The following is a 19398-nucleotide window of genomic DNA, read 5'->3' as shown; positions in this document are numbered from 1 at the left end:
GAGGGGGTACAGGGTGCTGGCTCTGGGAGGGGGGTCAGGGCTGGGGCAGGGGGTTGGGGTGGCAGAGGGGGTACAGGGTCCTGGCTCTGGGAGGGGGGTCAGGGCTGGGGCAGGGGGTTGGGGTGCCGGAGGGGTACAGGGTGCTGGCTCTGGGAGGGGGGTCAGGGCTGGGGCAGGGGGTTGGGGTGCCGGAGGGGTACAGGGTGCTGGCTCTGGGAGGTGGGTCAGGGCTGGGGCAGGGGGTTGGGGTGCAGGAGGGGGTACAGGGTGCTGGCTCTGGGAGGGGGGTCAGGGCTGGGGCAGGGGGTTGGGGTGCAGGAGGGGGTACAGGGTGCTGGCTCTGGGAGGGGGGTCAGGGTTGGGGCAGGGGGTTGGGGTGCAGGAGGGCGTACAGGGTGCTGGCTCTGGGAGGGGGATCCCGCCGGGCAGCACTTACTGCTGGCAGCTCCTACTTGGTGGCGGCAGCAGCAAGGCTAAGACAGGCTCCCTGACTACCCTGACCCCACACCACTCCCAGAAGGGGCCAACGTGCCCCTGGGGGGAAAGGGGAGGCACGTGGCACAGGTGTGGCTGAGCCCAACTATCCTTAAAGGCCCAGCCAACCTGTGACAAGCCCAATCAGAGATCCATACATCTCAGGGACAGAAAGTGACTAGACTGATCATCTAGTCTGACCCTCTGCATCATACAGGCCAGAGATTTCACCCACTGATTCTTGCCCCTAGCCCAACAACTCCTGGTCAAATTAGAGTGTGTGACTTAGAAACACGGCCAGTCCTCATTGTAAGACCCCTAGTGATGGGGAATTGGTCCCGTAAAGTGCTGAGCTCTCTGAAGTCAATACAACTTGCGAGCACTCAGCACCTCAGTCAGCTGAGCTGTAGTGAATTCAGGTATTCAGGGATACAGAATGCAACAAGGCGAAGGCCCGTGTCAACACGCCCATACTCCACATTTGTGTCCACTAGTAGACTCAAGAAGGAGCATTGTGCAGGCACGTAGTGTGACAGGGAAGGGCAAACTCCAAAGGGAAACAGAGAAAAATGTTTCAAGATCAATGGGATTTTTATATTCTTTAAAAACAAGTTCCTGGAAGCCATCGATTGCAACACCAGCTCCACGAGACAGATGAGGAAGCCTTTGGTGGAAGGCAGATTCTTCACATGACTTTTTTTATTTAAGAAGCCGTTTGAATTTTGGGAAGTTGTTGACTCAACAGGTGAGGTGACTAGCACAGCAAGATAACATCTGTCTGGGATTTTTACAACTATATCTGGCTAAAACCTCCTAATGGGTCCCGCAGACCCTTTAGCCCAGCACTAATGTGCAGCTCATCTGTTTCCATTTTGCTCAGCTGATAGCACTCTCCCCTATTGCCAAGAAAGGCAGGGGACGAGGGCTCTAACCCAGTGGTGACCCAACAGCTTATTACCGGGGGAATGCTGCATTTGTAGACACGCTGTAGATTGGATTAGCCTGAAGGGCTGCACATTAGATTAAACAGGAGGGACTTCTGTTGTACCTCTGTGACTATCCAGGCAGAAGTTAATGCTCCCATGGAATATTTCAAAGACAAAGAATTCCAGCACCCCGGACAGCATATTTTCTCCCAGCAATGGAATTGCTAATGATTAGGAGGGCAAGACATTGCAGCGTACAGCAGGTTTACCCAGATGGTCATTCTACTACTGGAATCTCTCTCATTGCTTTGGGAAGCACAACCAATTATTTTGAGCACAGAAGAAGCTGAGTACCTCAGAATTTTTGTATCATTAGCCACGGAACCTCACGCCCACCCTGTATGTCAAATGGCACTAATGTTAACGTTGATAAGATTCCCTTTCATCTATTGTTAAAGCAACAGTCTTGTTCTGCTTTCATCCTTGCCAGTCATGCATATTATATACTGTAGTTACCCGCCATTCCCACCAAATTTGAATGGCTCTAATGTCACATCAAACTTGCTATCATTCTGCTGCAGATTGAAGAACTCCATGGCAGTCTCCTAATTAGTGCCTGTGGAAATAAGCCTTAATTTTTCCTATGATCTCATAGTTAATTCCTGGTTTCACCATTTGTGACCAAATGTCAGAAGAGATTTTTCAAGTTGGCAGTTGTCACATATGACTCCACGTGCTGCTTTTGCTGCAATGCAATGGGATAGAAGATGGCAATAAAGAACTGAATTCTAATTGTAGCCAGGGGTAAGTGATAAGGCATTTTGTCTCAGAGGATAGAGTACTGGCCAGTTCTAATCCTTGCTCTGATGCTATTCACTGGGTGAGGTAACCAAGAGTCATTGTAACAGTGGATGTAAAGATTCTCTATACAGCTCTTGGACAGCTATCAATGAAAAGTGCCTTCTTACACATTTTTTCTATTACATGGCCTCAAGCAAATCAGTGTCCATTCCACAACATTCCCCTGGGCTCAAAGGAAGGACACAAACAAGGGTGCAGGTGGTGAAGTGTCATGGGACTATCATGCTCACCCCAGATGGCGATACAGATAGCATAATGAGTCTGGCACCAGCATCTTGTGCTCAAGTCACAAAGGCAGAAGTCTGACCACATCCTGCTCATGTTTAACCCTTTGAAGCTTGATGTTGGAATTGATGTGATGTACTAAGGGCCTGGGACTGGCCCCCTGAGGGAGTGCTTCTTTCTCTGTACCATATTGCCACAGGATGACAGTCAGCTGGGACAATCAAGATGGACCCCACTCATTATAAAAGATGGGGCAACTGGCAGGCCCCAGGACTTTAGAACTCACTCCACACTTGTTCCAAAAGAGCCCATGCTGCAACAGATCTGTTTGAGTGGGATTTTGGAGAGGGCTGACGGTGTGCTTCCCTCACTAATGAAGGGGCAGAAGGAGTTTCTGTAGATGTCTGCCCGTTGCAATGATTACTTTAATACTGCTGGGACATTACTGAGCTATTGATGATATTAGGGTGCCTAGAGCCTTGGATAGGTATCTTTTTATGATTTTAAATCCAAATAAACAAACAAGAAACAATGAATGAGTGTCATCTGATTTTAGCAGTGGGAATGTCAAACCTTCCTGTACGTACGGGATCAAGTAGACATTCCTATCAGCCCTTCTAAAGAAGCATCAGATTCATATAAGCTCTCCCACAAACTGGAGACAATTAGGGCTTTAATTTCAAAGGATGCAGAAGGGGATGAAAGGGGTGCCCCAGATGTAGCAGTGATGTAATGCCACATTGTGCTTTACTCCTGCAAGGAGCTTTTCCCCACCCCTTGTAGTCCAGTGCAGTAAAGGGCAGTGGTGCGCCCCCCAGTGCAAAGATTACACAAGGATAATTCAGTACCCTGAAGGGAGCAGGGAGTGGTGGGGAGGAAGCAGGACCATGTCCCCAGAAATCCTTGAACCTGTTAACAATGCTAGTCTGGCTCAGGGTGAAGTAGCACAGCAGCTGTGCTTCCCTGATTGAGGTACAGATCTACAGCTGGGGAAGTGCACAAGACAGTTGCCTTTTTCCGTAACTGGTGTTCTTTGTGAGGTGTTGTTCATGTCCATTCCATTGTAGGTGTGTGCACTCACCACATGCACCGGTGCCGCAAGCTGACCGCTGCCCCCACCCTCAGTTCATTATTGCCAGAAACTCCGGCAGTTGGGAAGGAGGGTGGGTCATGGAATGGACATGAGCAACACATCCCGAAGCACACCGGCTACGGAAAAAGGTAACTGTCTTTTCTTCTTCGAGTGCTTGCTCATGTCCATTCCATTGTAGATGACTCCCAAACAGTACCACCGGAGGCTGGTAGGAGTTCATGGACGTGTCGATTGCAACACAGCTCTGCCAAATCCAGTGTCATCTCTGGCTTGCTGAGTGATGGCGAAGTGCACCGTGAACGTGTGTACCGAGGACCATGTCGCGGCCCTGCAGATGTCCTGGATAGGGATGTGCACTAGGAAGGCAGCCAAGGACACTTGAGCTCTAGTCAAGTGAGCCTTCACTATTGGCGGCAGTTCGGCCCAAGCCAGCTCATAACAGGTCTGGATTTAGGTGGTGATCCAATTCGAGATCCTCTGTGAGGATGCTGGGAGACTCTTCATCCTGTCCGCTGTTGCAATAAAGAGCCGGATCGTCCTGCGGAAGGGCTTGGTGTGCTCCAGGTAGAACGCCAGGGCGCACCAGACATACAAAGTGTGTAGCTGCCAGTGACCCAGTAGCCTGAAGCAAATCCGGGCAGTGGTGAACTTGTAGCATGGTGACGCTGCGCTGGACCTGGGGGGAGCAGCCCTTGATGAGCCAGTCGTTGAGGTACAGGTTAATCTGAATACCCTCACATCTGAGATAAGCCGCCACCACGACATGCACTTGAGGAACACCCTTGGCACTGTTGCTAGGCTGAACGGAAGCACTGCAAACTGGTAGTGGGCAGTCCCCACCGTGAAACGCAAAAAAACGCCTGTGTCTGTGAAATATTGATATGTGAAAGTAGGCGTCCTTCAAATCAAGGGCGGCGTACCAGTCTCCCGGATCCAAGGAAGGAAGGAAGGAGGCCAGGGAGTCCATACGAAACTTCAACTTCTTGAGATACTTGTTGGGGCCTCACAGGTCCCTAGGAGGGCTGGTTGGCCGAGTCGGCAATTACAATGCCTGGCTGGGCTCAGGAGATTTACTACCCCCGCAAGGGTCTATGCTCCTCCCCAGACTTTCCCTTTGACACACAGGAGGCTGGGGAATGCCCTCTCCCCGGGTGCTTCTTTTGCTTCTTCGCCAGCACCGGGGACTGGGACCGGTGCTGGGAGGCCGGTACCAGGGGTGCAGATCACATTGATGCTGCCGTACTTTGTGACAAGTCTGATTTTTCCAGCTCATAGACCGGCACAAGGGCCAACTCCAGGAGGAGCATTCAGTCTTATGTCCCACTACTTTTTTGTCCTGGGCTTGAAGCTCTTACAAATGCAACACTTATCACTGATATGGGCATCTCCCAAACACTTCAAGCAACTTTGATAAGGGTCACTAATTGGCATAGGCTTCCAACAGTGATCACAAGGCTTAAAGCCTGGGGAGCGGGACATGCCCTGTCCCAGGGCTAAGTCCTGGAGGGGACTATCTAAGCTATTTTACAACATTAACACTAACTAGCTATTAGGAAGACAAAGAACATAAGAATGGCCCTACTGGGTCAGACCAAAGGTCCATCGAGCCCAGTATCCTGTCTTCCAACAGTGGCCAGTGCCAGGTGCCCCAGAGGGAATGAACAGAACAGGTAATCATCAAGTGATCCATCCCCTGTCGCTCATTCCCAGCTTCTGGCAAACAGAGGCTAGGGACACCATTCCTGCCCATCAGCCATGGAGGGATCTATCCTCCATGAATTTATCTAGTTCTTTTTTGAACCCTGTTATGGTCTTGGCCTTCACAACATCCTCTAGCAAGGAATTCCACAGGTTGACTGTGCAAAGAAATACTTCCTTTTAATTGTTTTAAACCTGCTGCCTATTAATTTCATTTGGTGACCCCTAGAATATCAGGGTTGGAAGGGACCTCAGGAGGTCATCTAATCTAATCCAACCCCCTGCTCAAAGCAGGACCAATCCCCAGACAGATTTTTGTCCCAGATCCCTAAATGGCTCCTTTAAGGATTGAACTCACAATCCTGGGTTTAGCAGGCCAATGCTCAAACCACTGAGCTATCCCTCCCCAACTTCTTGTGTTATGAGAAGTAGTAAACAACACTTCCTTACCTACTGTCTCTACACCAGTCATGATTTTATACACCTCAATCATATCTCCCCTTAGCCATCTCTTTTCCAAGCTGAAATGTCCCAGTCTTATTAATCTCTCCTCATACGGAAGCCATTTCATACCCCTAATCATTTTTGTTGCCCTTTTCTGAACCTTTTCCAATTCCAATATATCTTTTTTGAGATGGGGCGACCACATCTGCACCCAGTATTCAAGGTGTGGGTGTACCATGGATTTATATAGAGGCAACATGATCTTTTCTGTCCTATTCTCTATCCCTTTCTTAATTATTCCCATCATTCTGTTTGCTTCTTTGACTGCCGCTGCACATTGAGTGGATGTTTTCAGAGAACTATCCACAATGACTCCAAGATCTTTTTCTTGAGTGGTAACAGCTAATTTAGACCCCATCATTTTATACGTATAGTTGGGATTATGCTTTCCAATGTGCATCACTTTGCATTTATCAACATTAAATTTCACCTGCCATTTTGTTGCCCAGTCACCCAGTTTTAAGAGATCCTTTTGTAGCTCTTCGCAGTCTGCCTGGGTCTTAACTATCTTGAGTAATTTTGTATCAGAAGAACTACTTATCTAACTATTTACAACACTAAGAGAAAACCACTGGGTAACTAAGCGCTTGCCAAAGCAAGGAGACATTCCAGCACTGTCACTGGCAGTAAGAAAGAACTGAGGGTGGAGGGAGCCGGCAGTGCCCCTTATACTGAGGTATATGCACACCGCTCCAGAGGGTGCTAGAACTGGTCCCCTATGGATACCACTGAGGGAAACAGTGGCGAGCGCACACACCTACAATGGAATGGACATGAGCAAGCACTCAAAGAAGAACTCCCAGGTTACACCTTCAAGGCACATCTAAGCCCTTGAGCTTGTGCACACAAGATGATATTCTTTGAAGTTTCCTTAGTTTGGGTCCAAACGGAGGACAGAAATCAATCTGAATTTGTTGGAGGGCGAACATTTGGTTGCCAGACCTCACGATGGGAGGGCCATTGCGGTATTTCCTTTCCAGGAGGACACTCCATGGCTGCAGTAACTCAGGGTACAGCAGGATTCCTCCAGCCTGGCAAAGGCTGCTATAAGCTGACAGTAACACTGGGCATTCTCTGAGACTCTGCTCTTTCAGCAGCCCTTGGAGCAACTCATCAAATAACGGATGCAGAGTAGCCCTTTTCTTACTCTGTGCACGTGGATCCATGAAGTAGCTGCCAACAGCCCAGGTCTGCTAATAACAGTGAACCAGGCTACATTTGCCTTAATGGAGCATTAACGAAGGGACTGCCAGGTTTCTAGACGCTCCGCAAGACAAGTAGGGTGTAAATCTGCCAAATACCCAGACGGCGGCTAGCTCTACTCGGGAGCAATTCCAGCTAGACTAAGGGCACGGCTACACTTGCGGATGTAGAGCGCTGGGAGTTAAACCCGCCTTTGGAGAGCACGGTAGGGAAAGCGCTGCAGTCTGTCCACACTGACAGTTGACAGCACACTAGCGTGGCCACATTTGCGGCACTTGCAGTGGCATTGGGAGTGGTGCATTGTGGGCAGCTAACCCAGCATGCAAGTGACTGCAACATGCTTTTCAAATGGTGGGGGTGGGGTGGAGTGTGACAGGGAGTGTGTTGTGTGTATGTGGGGGGAGAGAGAGTGGGTTTTTGGGGGGCTGAGAGTGTGTCAGCATGCTGTCTTGTAAGTTCGCCCCCCCCCGCGCCTCTCTCTGACTCACTCACAACAATGACAAGAATCAGAGGGGTAGCCGTGTTAGTCTGAATCTGTAAAAAGCAACAGAGGGTCCTGTGGCACCTTTGAGACTAACAGAAGTACTGGGAGCATAAGCTTTCGTGGGTAAGAACCTCACTTCTTCAGATGCAAGTAATGGAAATCTCCAGAGGCAGGTATATATCAGTGTGGAGATAACGAGGTTAGTTCAATCAGGGAGGGTGAGGTGCTCTGCTAGCAGCTGAGGTGTGAACACCAAGGGAGGAGAAACTGCTTCTGTAGTTGGCTAGCCATTCACAGTCTTTGTTTAATCCTGATCTGATGGTGTCAAATTTGCAAATGAACTGGAGCTCAGCAGTTTCTCTTTGGAGTCTGGTCCTGAAGTTTTTTTGCTGTAAGATGGCTACCTTTACATCTGCCATTGTGTGGCCAGGGAGGTTGAAGTGTTCTCCTACAGGTGTTTGTATATTGCCATTCCTGATATCTGACTTGTGTCCATTTATCCTCTTGCGTAGTGACTGTCCAGTTTGGCCAATGTACATAGCAGAGGGGCATTGCTGGCATATGATGGCATATATAACATTGGTGGACGTGCAGGTGAATGAGCCGGTGATGTTGTAGCTGATCTGGTTAGGTCCAGTGATGGTGTTGCTGGTGTAGATATGTGGGCAGAGTTGGCATCGAGGTTTGTTGCATGGGTTGGTTCCTGAGTTAGAGTTGTTATGGTGCGGTGCGTGGTTGCTGGTGAGAATATGCTTAAGGTTGGCAGGTTGTCTGTGGGCGAGGACTGGGGGATCACTTTCACAAACCTCTCCAACGCATCATCAGTGATCTACAACCCATCCTGGACAATGATCCCTCACTTTCACAGACCTCAGTAATTTGCTTTGATCTGTTTGCTATCATTATAATCACTTAAAATTTATTCTTTGTAGTTAATAAACTTGTTTTATTTTTTTAAACCCAGTTTGTGCAATTCATAACTGGGGGGGAGGGTAAAAACCTGTGCATCTCTTCCCCCCCACTGAGGGAGGGGGCAGATTTCATGAGCTACGCTGTACAGTTTTCTGTGCAGTGCAAGACAAGACAATTTGGGGTTTACTCTCCAAAGGAGGAGTGCACATGAGTGCTGGGCAATTTGCTAGCTGAGTCTTCCCCTGCAGAGCTGATTGCAGGCTCTGTGTGATTCTGCTGCTGGGTGTGTCCCTACCTGTGTGTGCTGGCGGAGGCTGGAGAGCCTGGCTCAGCAGGACAGTGTAAGGGAGCCCAGGCTGGTGGAGCAGGCAGGCTCAGTGAAACCCCAGTACATCAGGCGGCACCCAGGAAGGGGGGTCCAACCCTTCACACTGTGCATCACTCATGTACTTGGGAAAGCCACTTTCTGAAGATCTCCATTCAACAGGAGGCAGAACAGCACTGCAACCGATCTTTATTTAAAATAAAGGTTTTTGATCATGCCTTTCATCCTCAGAGCCAGCTCTCCTTTCAGCTTTGTTCTCTCCTACTTTTCACCATCATATCTGATTCTGCTCCCATGGAAGTGAGCTGGAATTGGCTAAGGTTTTGCAGTGCTGCAATGCTGTCATAAGAAAATCCTCTGAGCAACTACTCCTTTCGTTGACAATAAAGTCATCTAATTATATGGTATCTGTCAGGCTGTGAATGAGCTGAGTGAACTATATGGTCAGGACTTTTCTAATTAGCCACAAAGATTAATATATTGGCACTGGAAGCCCAAGAGATACTAGGACTAATAGTAAACAGTTTTGGTGCTGTCAGTACTGTGAGGAATTCCAGTGCTGCACAATGAATCTCTTGAATGTAGCAGCACCTATTAGCACAAGCTCTGTGATTGAAATTGACCCCTCTGCACAAGGCCTATGCAACACTTACATCCCGCTTAAGCCCCATTTTAGAGAGCTGAAGTAGTATGTGGTCCTCATGCTAGGTGTCTGCACGGGGTAATTTAACCCTGTAGACATTATTTGTCCAGAGCAATATGCAGAAGCCTGAAATCTGTCCGTAAATGTCCAAGCCAGGAAGGATACTTTTGTAGCTGTCCAACCAGCAGGCCAAATTCAGTGATGAATCCTAGTCACGTGCCACTTCAGGCACGTTGCGCATACGCTAAGAAAAAGTGAATATGCAAAACCCTTTCCAAAGCGGTTCTACTGGACCCAGAGAATTCTCTCTGCTAGAGCAGTCTGCTGCTTACCATACAGAGTGATGAACTGGGATTTTCAGTGTCTTTTAAGGGGGGGGTTAAACTGCTTTCACTTCAAATCCTGGAGTGGATTTTTCAAAGTGATTAAGGAGCACAAGTCCCACTGAAAGTCAACAGAAGAGGCAGCCCCACTGCTTGGAATGTTTAAAAGACTAACGATTAGTTGCATTTCATGCCACAACTTTCAGTTGTATGTTTGTAAGCTCTTTGGGGCAAGGACCTTTTCTTTGTATTTGTCTATGTGGTGAGTTAGCGTGGGGCAAGCCAGGCTGCGGATCTACAGTGTGCTAGCTTGCGGCACACTCGCTGGCCACATGGCCCCTGTTACTGTGCAGTAAAAGTTCCGTAGTGCACATTGACGTACGGCAGTCAGTGCATGGCAGGCTCTGGTGTGCTGTAGAGTCACACCCTGGCTTGCCATGCACTAATTCACCATGTAGCAAGACCTGATTAATAGAACTTTTAGCATTATTATGGTTATTTATAGTAGCATCCACTATGTTCTAAGTGCCTTCCAACTACTCAAGAAGATCTCACAATCTAATTAATACGTCCAGGCCAAATCTTGACTTCCTCCCACATGAGAAGCTCCACACTTGCTCGAGTGACACTAAGGACAGATTTGGCTCAACACTGGCAGATATTAAATAATGTAACAATAACATAACAGATGGTAGCCCCTCTCTAAATCACACAAACAACTGGAAGACCCAATGAGAATATAAGTTAGTGAAAAGAACAGGAGTACTTGTGGCACCTTAGAGACTAACAAATTTATTAGAGCATAAGCTAATAAATTTGTTAGTCTCTAAGGTGCCACAAGTACTCCTGTTCTTTTTGCGGATACAGACTAACACGGCTGCTACTCTGAAATAAGTTAGTGAGGAATTGAAGAAAAACAATAAAGCAAGGAAAATGCATCACAATGTACTGAAGTGCCATTTCGTCTTTATAGTTTGTATTTCACCAGAAAATGCTCTGTTGTGCAGTTTTGTAAGAGAGACGTGCCTGCTTCTGGTTTGCGAGTTACGGGTGTGTGACTCAGCGCAGTATAAATTAGCAAGGGGCTGCTGTGTTAGGTTGTGTAATGGAAGCTCGGCTGCTCTGTAATACACTTGCAATAAGCAGCTTTTGAGACTGATTAATAGCTGAAATGAAACTGAAGCATTTAATCAATCTCTGCAGTCATCTCCTTCTTTTTATGCTACAAAGCAACAGAAATGATCCCTTAATTTTTCCCTTGTTCTTTATCTCTCTGTTGTTTTGCTTTAATGAATTTAGTGCTATTCAAAGGTGGCACAGTGATGGGGAGTGAAGTCCTGTATTTATCTACAGAACGTGCAGTGCAGGCTTCCCCCACATCACTCCTTGAATGTATTTCAACCCCAGTGAGTTGGGGGAGTGAGACACCTCCTGGGGGAGTGAGGCACTAGTTCTATCTATCTCTGTGGCCCGTCCACTCTTATCTCCTTTGTGGGGACCAGCTGTTTGGGGTGCTGAAAGCCACTGAACCAAACTGTAAACCTCACATATAATGGAAACCATTTCAAGCCAGGGGGTGCAGCAGCACCCCCAGCACCCCTAGTTCCAGCACCTGTGCCAGCTGTTGTGGGGCATCAGATTAGATAAAGGGGGTTTCTGTGCATTAAGAATCAGATTGAAAACCTCAGTCCTGGGCCTGATTCTGATCTCATTTATAAGTCATGTGTTACCCTATTGAAATCAAAGGGGTTACACCAATGTAGAAATGGTGTGTGGTTAGGCCTCATGGCACGTTCACTATTTCTCAAAATATCCAGGTAGTTTTATCATTAGCATCTTTGATACATAAGGATACAACTCCCCCCTCTTTCCCCACAACCCAGATCTCCAACTCAGCTAGTTCTAATTTACATTGTGAAGGATCTGGTCCTTTGTTTTTTATCCTCTAGCTTCATTAAGGAAGCAGTGAAAATGGTGCACACATACAAATGAGGCATTTCAGTTGCTTTCCATCTGGAACTTTAATGCCTTTCTTTTAAAGGACAGTGTCATCAAAAGAAGAAAGTATAAGACTGAACAATTCTCAGTCGGGGTACCAGAAAATGCCAAATATTAAATAAAGGCATTAAGGCCGACAGCACTAGAAAGGTTAGTCTGAACACATCAAAGCTTCTTACCAATCCATATAGATTTGGGACAAATAGAACAGTTTCTTACGTTTCACGGTGTTAACCGCATTAATGGAGATCAGGCTTCTCAGGACCAAGAATTAGGAATAAGGGACAGAAGATGACCTCTCCTTCAGACAAAGGTAAATGCACCAATGATTCTTTATTGATACTGAGATTTATTTGGTCAGCCGGCACAAATCCGCATTCCTTCTGGAATATGATGACCAGAAGGGTGTTAACTTGCCTCATCACACAAATCAAAGTAACTTGTAACACTTATTCTGCAACATGTTCTCCAGCTCAATGTTGGGTTCATTTACACAACTGACAAGCTTCTATTCCTGTCCGTCGCGGTTTCCTCCCTATCACACCAAACTTTGGGCCTGATCTTTTGAGGGGATGAGCACTTTCTTCAGCATGCTGAGGGACCTCAGCTTCTACATACTTCAAAACTGGTCTTGGTATGAGGGGCATCTGGGGGAAAACACGAGGAAGGGGTCCATGGAGGGTGGCATGGAAGGAATCAAGGGAATGGGAAGGGACACAACAAAGAACATGCAGAAGATGTGGGGATAAGGAGAGGAACAGGTAGCAAGTGTTTAAACTTATCACTTTTTTAGTTTAAAATGAAGGACTTAAAGATTTCAATGTAGATAAAAGCCCCCTTTTCTTTCCCACACCAACTACCCCCAAAGAATAAGTTACTAGAAGACTCCAAAATCCTATTTCCTATTCAAGGGATCCATTTCCATTAATCTCCTAGTCACCAACTATTTTGACCTTGACTTCGATTTGGATACAACTGAGCTGGTAAAGTTACATTTGGATGGGTGGGGACAATAGCGAGTGATGAAGGATTACATCACTATGTAGCACGACAACCCCAGGCATGGACCAAGATCGCATTGTGCTCAGCGCAGACAACTATGTACAGGCTGAATCCTTTGACTGTTCATTTCCAGGTACGTGAATGTTTCGAGGTCTGAAAAGGGGCAGTTTATATAAAGCCATTTTAATATTACTTTGGGGCACTGGCTGGTCTCCACTGAAACACGCTACCAGCCTTAACTCTTTTTTAACCACAGGTTTTTGATTGCAAATATATGGAGTACTTACACAGCACAGAACTCACCGGTGTCATAATGAACAATCAGGTCCTTGGAGTGATCACCTATCTCCAGCGGCTGGAACTCGACCATTAGCTGCATGGTCTCCCCTACACCCAGTGTCCCAATGCAGGGCTCTACAGAGAAAGGGCTGCAACACAATGAAAATGACACATCAGGCCTAAACTGGGATACATCCTTTGGTGGCTAGCAGACATGCAAACTGATTATTAGGCCTGGTTCTCCTTTGTTACACCTGTGTACATTAGGAGGCCCTTAAATCAGGATTTGTAAGATCAGAATCTGGCTCATTGACCCCAACTTTCTGCAGAGATCTCACACCTCAAATTACTACTCCGATGTAATTGGTCTGTAATCAAATTAATTCCCCTCCCCCAACCCCTTGTAAATTTCCATTTGTATGGGCTGATTCTGTGATGGTCTATAGAGTTCTAGAATCAGGCCCATTGAGTCCCATTCTAGCAGCTACTAAAAAAAAATGAGTCAGCAAGTGTAACCCACACACCTTCTGGGTGTGGTGTCCTGTCCCATCTAGTGGCACCAAGAACACGTAGCGAGACGAAGAGATTAAGTCTGCTCTACGGCCTTAACTAATAGCTAGTTGACTTTTACCTCATGTGGTAGCGACTCATGCATTTAGCTTCAGAGGTCCCCGGTTCGATCCCACCCCCTGACGACTGGGGTCTATCAGCATAACAACTGGGGGCTCGTCCAGGATTTCCCCTGGGAAGTCTCTGAAGCTTAGGATATGCTTCCTCAGCTAGGGGAACTATGTAACCCACATGCCTTCTGGGTGTGGTGTTCTGTCCCATGTAGTGGCAATGAGACAACTTAGAGCAGTGGTTCTCCAACTTTTGTACTGGTGACCCCTTTCACATAGCAAGCCTCTGAGTGCGACCCCCCCCCCCTTATAAATGAAACACTTTTTTAATATATTTAACACCATTATAAATGCTGGAGGTAAAGCAGGGTTTGGGGTGGAGGCTGACAGCTTGCAACTTGCCATGTAATAACCTTGCAACCTCAAGGGGTCCCGACTCCCAGTTTGAGACCCCCTGACTTAGAGAGAGCAAGAGAAAGAGCTTGAGTCTGCTCTCTACCCTTAGCTAAGAGTCAGTTGGCTTTTAGCTCATGCAATAGAGGTACATGCACTAAACTCCAGAGATCCCTGGTTCAATCCCACCTGCTAACGACTGGGGTCTGTCGGTGTCATACAAGCACAATTGCACAACTCTTTTTTGAAGAACACAATAATCCTAACAGCAATTAACTCACATCAGAGACTAGACTGGCTTAAAAGCTGTTTTTTTATCTGAGGTTTTTCCAGCTGATCTTTTAGACTAACTATTTTCACAAAATGAAATAATTATTAATGATTTACTGAGTACTAGCAAGGAACTTTGCATTGCACAAGGCATAAATATCGGAGATAGTCCCTCTCCCAGAAAGTCTACAACCTAGAAGGCTGACACAAAGAAGAAAAGACTGCTAGGAGACCAGAGGAGGGAATGATTAATGGGGTTTTTAATCTATAGTTTTCATTTTTTCAATTTTAAAAATATCCTGTTTATATTTAAGAAGGATCATAACCTATTGGTATTTCAGTGACAGTTAATTCTAAGAAGTAAAGGACTTGAATCAATGCAGATGAAAACTGTAGCTAGAGTGGTATCTCCGCATGTAAATAAGTCAGACAAGAGAAGAGAATACTTCAATTACAACCTCAGCAATTGAGTCTCTAGGTAACTGAAGTGTCATTGACAGGAGGATTTCATTGTAAGTGAATTGAATGGGAGAGTCTCTGTTTAAGCACAGGTGATGCAAGTTGTAATTCTGGATGGCAGGAATCAAGAGTTCAAGGGACACCATCATAGGACCTAACCACATCAGCCACACCATCCGGGGCTCGTTCACCTGCACATCTACCAATGTGATATACACCATCATGTGCCAGCAATGCCCCTCTGCCATGTACCTTGGCCAAACTGGACACTCTCTACGCAAAAGAATAAATGGACACAAATCAGACCTCAAGAATTGCAACATTCAAAAACCAGTAGGAGAGCACGTCAATCTGGACACTCAATAACAGACTTAAAAGTGGCCATTCTTCAACAAAAAAACTTCAAAAACAGACTTCAACGAAAAGCAACAGAGGGTCCTGTGGCACCTTTGAGACTAACAGAAGTATTGGGAGCATAAGCTTTCGTGGGTAAGAACCTCACTTCTTCAGATGCAAGTGAAGAAGTGAGGTTCTTATCCATGAAAGCTTATGCTCCCAATACTTCTGTTAGTCTCAAAGGTGCCACAGGACCCTCTGTTGCTTTTTACAGATTCAGACTAACACGGCTACCCCTCTGATAGGTGAGACAAGCTTCCTTCATTAATGTATTTTAAACCCATTTACACAGAAATGGTGTGATGGGGTATAGAAACCCCACACGAGTCTGGGCTGTTGTGACTCTTGGATCTACAAGAGGCTCTCCTCTTGTAAACTCAAATGTAAAAAGTACGTAAAAGTTCTTAAGATGTTACAATCCAGGGGAACATGCTAAAAAGCATTAAGTCCTTTCTAGGTAGTGATGGGAAATTGCTTGTCTCCCATCAGACCTTTCANGAACTACCTCCTCCCTACACCCTGAGCTACCCCCCTGCCCGCACACAGCCCCTAACTACCTCCTCCCTACACCCTGAGCTACCCCCTGCCCGCACACAGCCCCTAACTACCTCCTCCCTGCACCATGAGCTACCTCCTCCCAGCGCCCTGAGCTACCTCCTCCCAGCACCCTGAGGTACCCCCTTGCCCGCACACAGCTCCTGACTACCTCCTCCCTACACCCTGAGCTGAAAGATGATCCCTCACTCTCACAGATCTTGGGAGACAGACCAGTCCTCGCTTACAGACAGCCCCCCAACCTGAAGCAAATACTCACCAGCAACCGCACACCATACAACATAAACCCAGGAACCTATCCTTGCAACAAAGCTCAATGCCAACTCTGTCCACATATCTATTCAAGTGACACCATCATAGGACCTAATCACATCAGCCATACCATCAGGGGCTCGTTCACCTGCACATCTACCAATGTGATATGCCATCATGTGCCAGCAATGCCCCTCTGCCATGTACATTGGCCAAACCGGACAGTCTCTCCGCAAAAGAATAAATGGACACAAATCTGACATCAGGAATCATAACATTCAAAAACCAGTGGGAGAACACTTCAACCTCTCTAACCACTCAGTGACAGACTTGAAGGTTGCAATTTTGCAACAAAAAAACTTCAAAAACAGACTCCAAAGAGAGACTGCTGAACTTGAATTAATATGCAAATTCCGACGGCCGTGTCTCCATTGATTTATTTCCTGCCACTGCCTCGCCAAGAGTAATAGTCTTCTTCTTTCATATGGCTTGGGTAGATAGCAATAGCTACAAATTTATATCTCGATTTGATAGCCCGCACATTGCCACAGCAGTGAACTGGTGAATGTCCTCAGGCTCCTGGCAAAAGAACAAAGAGGACAGTCAGATATGATGTGCCTGGTTTGTGTCTGGTGACCACAGTCGCATACAGGTGTTTGCCTCATTTTCCATTTAAAGAGAGTTTGTCCACATCTCCCATGAGATGTCCTGATGTGATTCGATCTGCACCAGCCTGTCCGATATAAATCAAACCCGATGATTCCTCGGCAGGGTCAATGACGAGTTGTTTGTTTTGAGCAGCTGTGGCTCTCCATTGAGTGTCAGCGTTGAAGTTGACTGTAAGGGTCTTGATGCGGTTCCATAGAGGGTTGGGTGCAATCCCATCATGCAATGGGATCCTCATGTTTGCATTTGCGTGTTTGAGAAAGCAAGATGTCTGGGAAGCTCTTCTAATCTATGGAGGATGGATGTGCAATAGGGCCGGGAGCCAGGCAACCGAAGTCAATTTGAGCATCCCTGGCACTATGCACATGGTGTTACTGAATTGAGTATCAAGGAGTTTAGTGTGACTGCTGTGAGACCACACTGGCACATAGTATTCAGCTGCAGAATATACCAAGGCAATTGTTGCAGTTCATAAGGTCCTTGGACTGGAGCCCCATGATGTTCCAGGCATTTACTGATAAGCACGACATGAGATCTGACCTTATCGTGGGTGTTCTCAATGTGTTGTTGAAAGGTCAAACTCCAGTCCAGTGTAACGCCAAGATACTTCGGGTTAGCCTCCTGGCTGATGCTCTCACCGCTGAACTGCACATTGGGTTTGGTATTAGTTATTTTATTGTTGAGATGGAAAGTGGTTACCATGGGTTTTTTTGGGTTAGGCCTAAGTTTCCAGCATTGGAAATAATCAGTCATTATGCTAAGATCTCGGATTAGGGTGCAGCTGCTGGTATGGAGGCTTGTATGCTGAACACTTAGGGCATGTCTCTGCATTCATGAATTTCCTCAACTCCATTGCTGGCATATCCACAGTGTATAGATTAAAAAGTATCAGGGCCAGGATGAAGCCCTGAGGGATGCCCCAGTTAAGAGTTCTTGGTCTACTGATCTGGCCATTACAATGTACCTTAAAGCGGTGGTCCCCCGTCATCGCTGCCAAGAGACAGATCATTCGCTGGCAGTGAATGATGCGGGAGATCTTGAGGAGGAGGCCCTGTCTCCAGACAGTGTCGTATGCCGAGGACAAATTGTTAGGAGTATTAGTGCCAATGTAGGATCTAGGCCTGTAAGTTTTGCCTGAGAGAGTATTTTGAGTTCTGCTTGCCTGTTTGGTTTTGGATATATATACATTTTTACTAATACGTGTGAACAAAGGGATTTTACTAAAACCAAAAAGATACTGTAAATGTTGCTTTTGCCTAAACCAGATGGGTTTGTTAGTATAATGGAAATAGATAAGAGCAGTTAAAGTGTTACTGGGCATGCTGGGAATGTAATATATGAGCGCACACTTGAAGACTGCCTCAAGTCCTTATCTCAAGACAAGGTCAAGCAACCAGTTGGGAGGGGCAAAGGGGGTACGGGGGAGGGGAAGTAAAACACTAAAAGACCAGAGAAATGCTTGCCCCTGACTGAAGTACAACCTTGCTCCTTACCCTTCCCATGGGGTACAAAAGGGGTGGGAAGGAAGACCCTAGCTGGATGACCCCCAAAACGGAATATGACAGTAAGTTGTAAGAGGTGGGACTGTGGGCATGCATTTCAGGTATAATTATGCCTGCTGAGGAGGGGGAAGTGGGAACACTGGGAAACAGGGCTCTGCGGCGTCAAGTTATGGTATACATATGCCTGCTGGAAATTAACCCCAATAAACTTTACATTGCTTGCACTTTGGACTTCTGGTCTGCGTTCCGTCTGCGTGACAAGAACCAGGGGAGAGGGTGAAGGGAAAACCCTCTAACACAGATCAACAAGGGTGATGCCTGTCTTCAACTTACGTTGGAGGATAATTGAGCGATGTTGGTTATGCAGGAAGTGACTCAAAATGGTTCTTGTTGTGGCCAGTGGAATACCTGTGCTGTTACAGGTCACAAAACACAGGTCAGGGCTGTGATCCATTGTACACCTCGCAGACTGAAAAGATCTGGATTGCTTCAGACCATAGAGCAGGTGGAGGTCTTCGAGGGAGACCTATTCTGTGATCTGTTCCCCGGTTGTGTCATTTGAGCAGTATCCCCAGTCTTCATGATGGCTGTTAAAGTTGTCTATGTAGATGGCTGGATGAGGAAGGGAAGTGTAGTGGTCCATCACTGTCAAGTGGGGATGGAGGCCACTCCATCTTGCTGTATTAGGCAATAATCCTCAGGCTCGGGCCTCGCCGCTGTGGCCAAGCCGTATGCAGTCTGTTGTTCTGCAGCAACCTAGCAGAGGTGAACCAGCAGGAACAGTCTGGCGATCTCACTCCTTCAGGCGGGATGAAGCAGTGAGCAGTATTTAGCCCGCAGCCTCTTGACTGGGACGGAAAGCTATTACGAGTTCAGGCTCTGGCCCTTTGGGACGGGGCAGAGCAGGGAGCAGGCTTTAGTCTCAGCTGTAGGCTAAGGCAGCCAGCAAACACACAGTCTAGGTTCTGGCAGGGGTGAGCGCCCTAACAGTCTAGGGGCTCAGGTAGGGGTGAGCACCAACACAGTCTAGCGTCCTAGCTTGGCAGACAGTAGACTTACACAGGCTTCCTACCAATGTTCTCTCTAATTTTTCCATATATGTGCGGAATGAATTTTGTTATGTGCACCATATCAAGGTAATGTGCGGCTGTGTGCCACCAATAGAAACAAAAAACCTAGATATAATATATATTTTTTAAAAGTTACCATAGGGATAATTACTCTAGCCAGGACAGGTTAGGCATTTTAGAACTCACTATTCAAAGAATTAAATTTAAGCATAAGAGGGAAATAAAAATTATGAAATGCATAGCCCAGTCAAAAAACTAAAATAAC

At 46.8% G+C, this 19398-nt stretch overlaps 1 protein-coding gene across 1 annotated transcript in view; it reads right to left on the bottom strand.

Moving 5' to 3' along the window:
- HYDIN (HYDIN axonemal central pair apparatus protein) overlaps nucleotides 1–19398 on the bottom strand; it is a 372923-nt gene that overhangs the window by 321306 nt on the left and 32219 nt on the right. Inside the window, exon 6 of the mRNA XM_034788808.1 lies at nucleotides 12975–13099. Coding sequence (XP_034644699.1) covers nucleotides 12975–13099 — 125 coding nt within the window. The remainder of the gene's footprint in view (nucleotides 1–12974; nucleotides 13100–19398) is intronic.

This window comes from Trachemys scripta, chromosome 13 (assembly GCF_013100865.1).
Source record: "Trachemys scripta elegans isolate TJP31775 chromosome 13, CAS_Tse_1.0, whole genome shotgun sequence".
NCBI lineage: Eukaryota > Metazoa > Chordata > Testudines > Emydidae > Trachemys > Trachemys scripta.
Note: the sequence above shows the minus strand (reverse complement) of the source record. Positions and strands in the feature narration are given on the sequence as shown.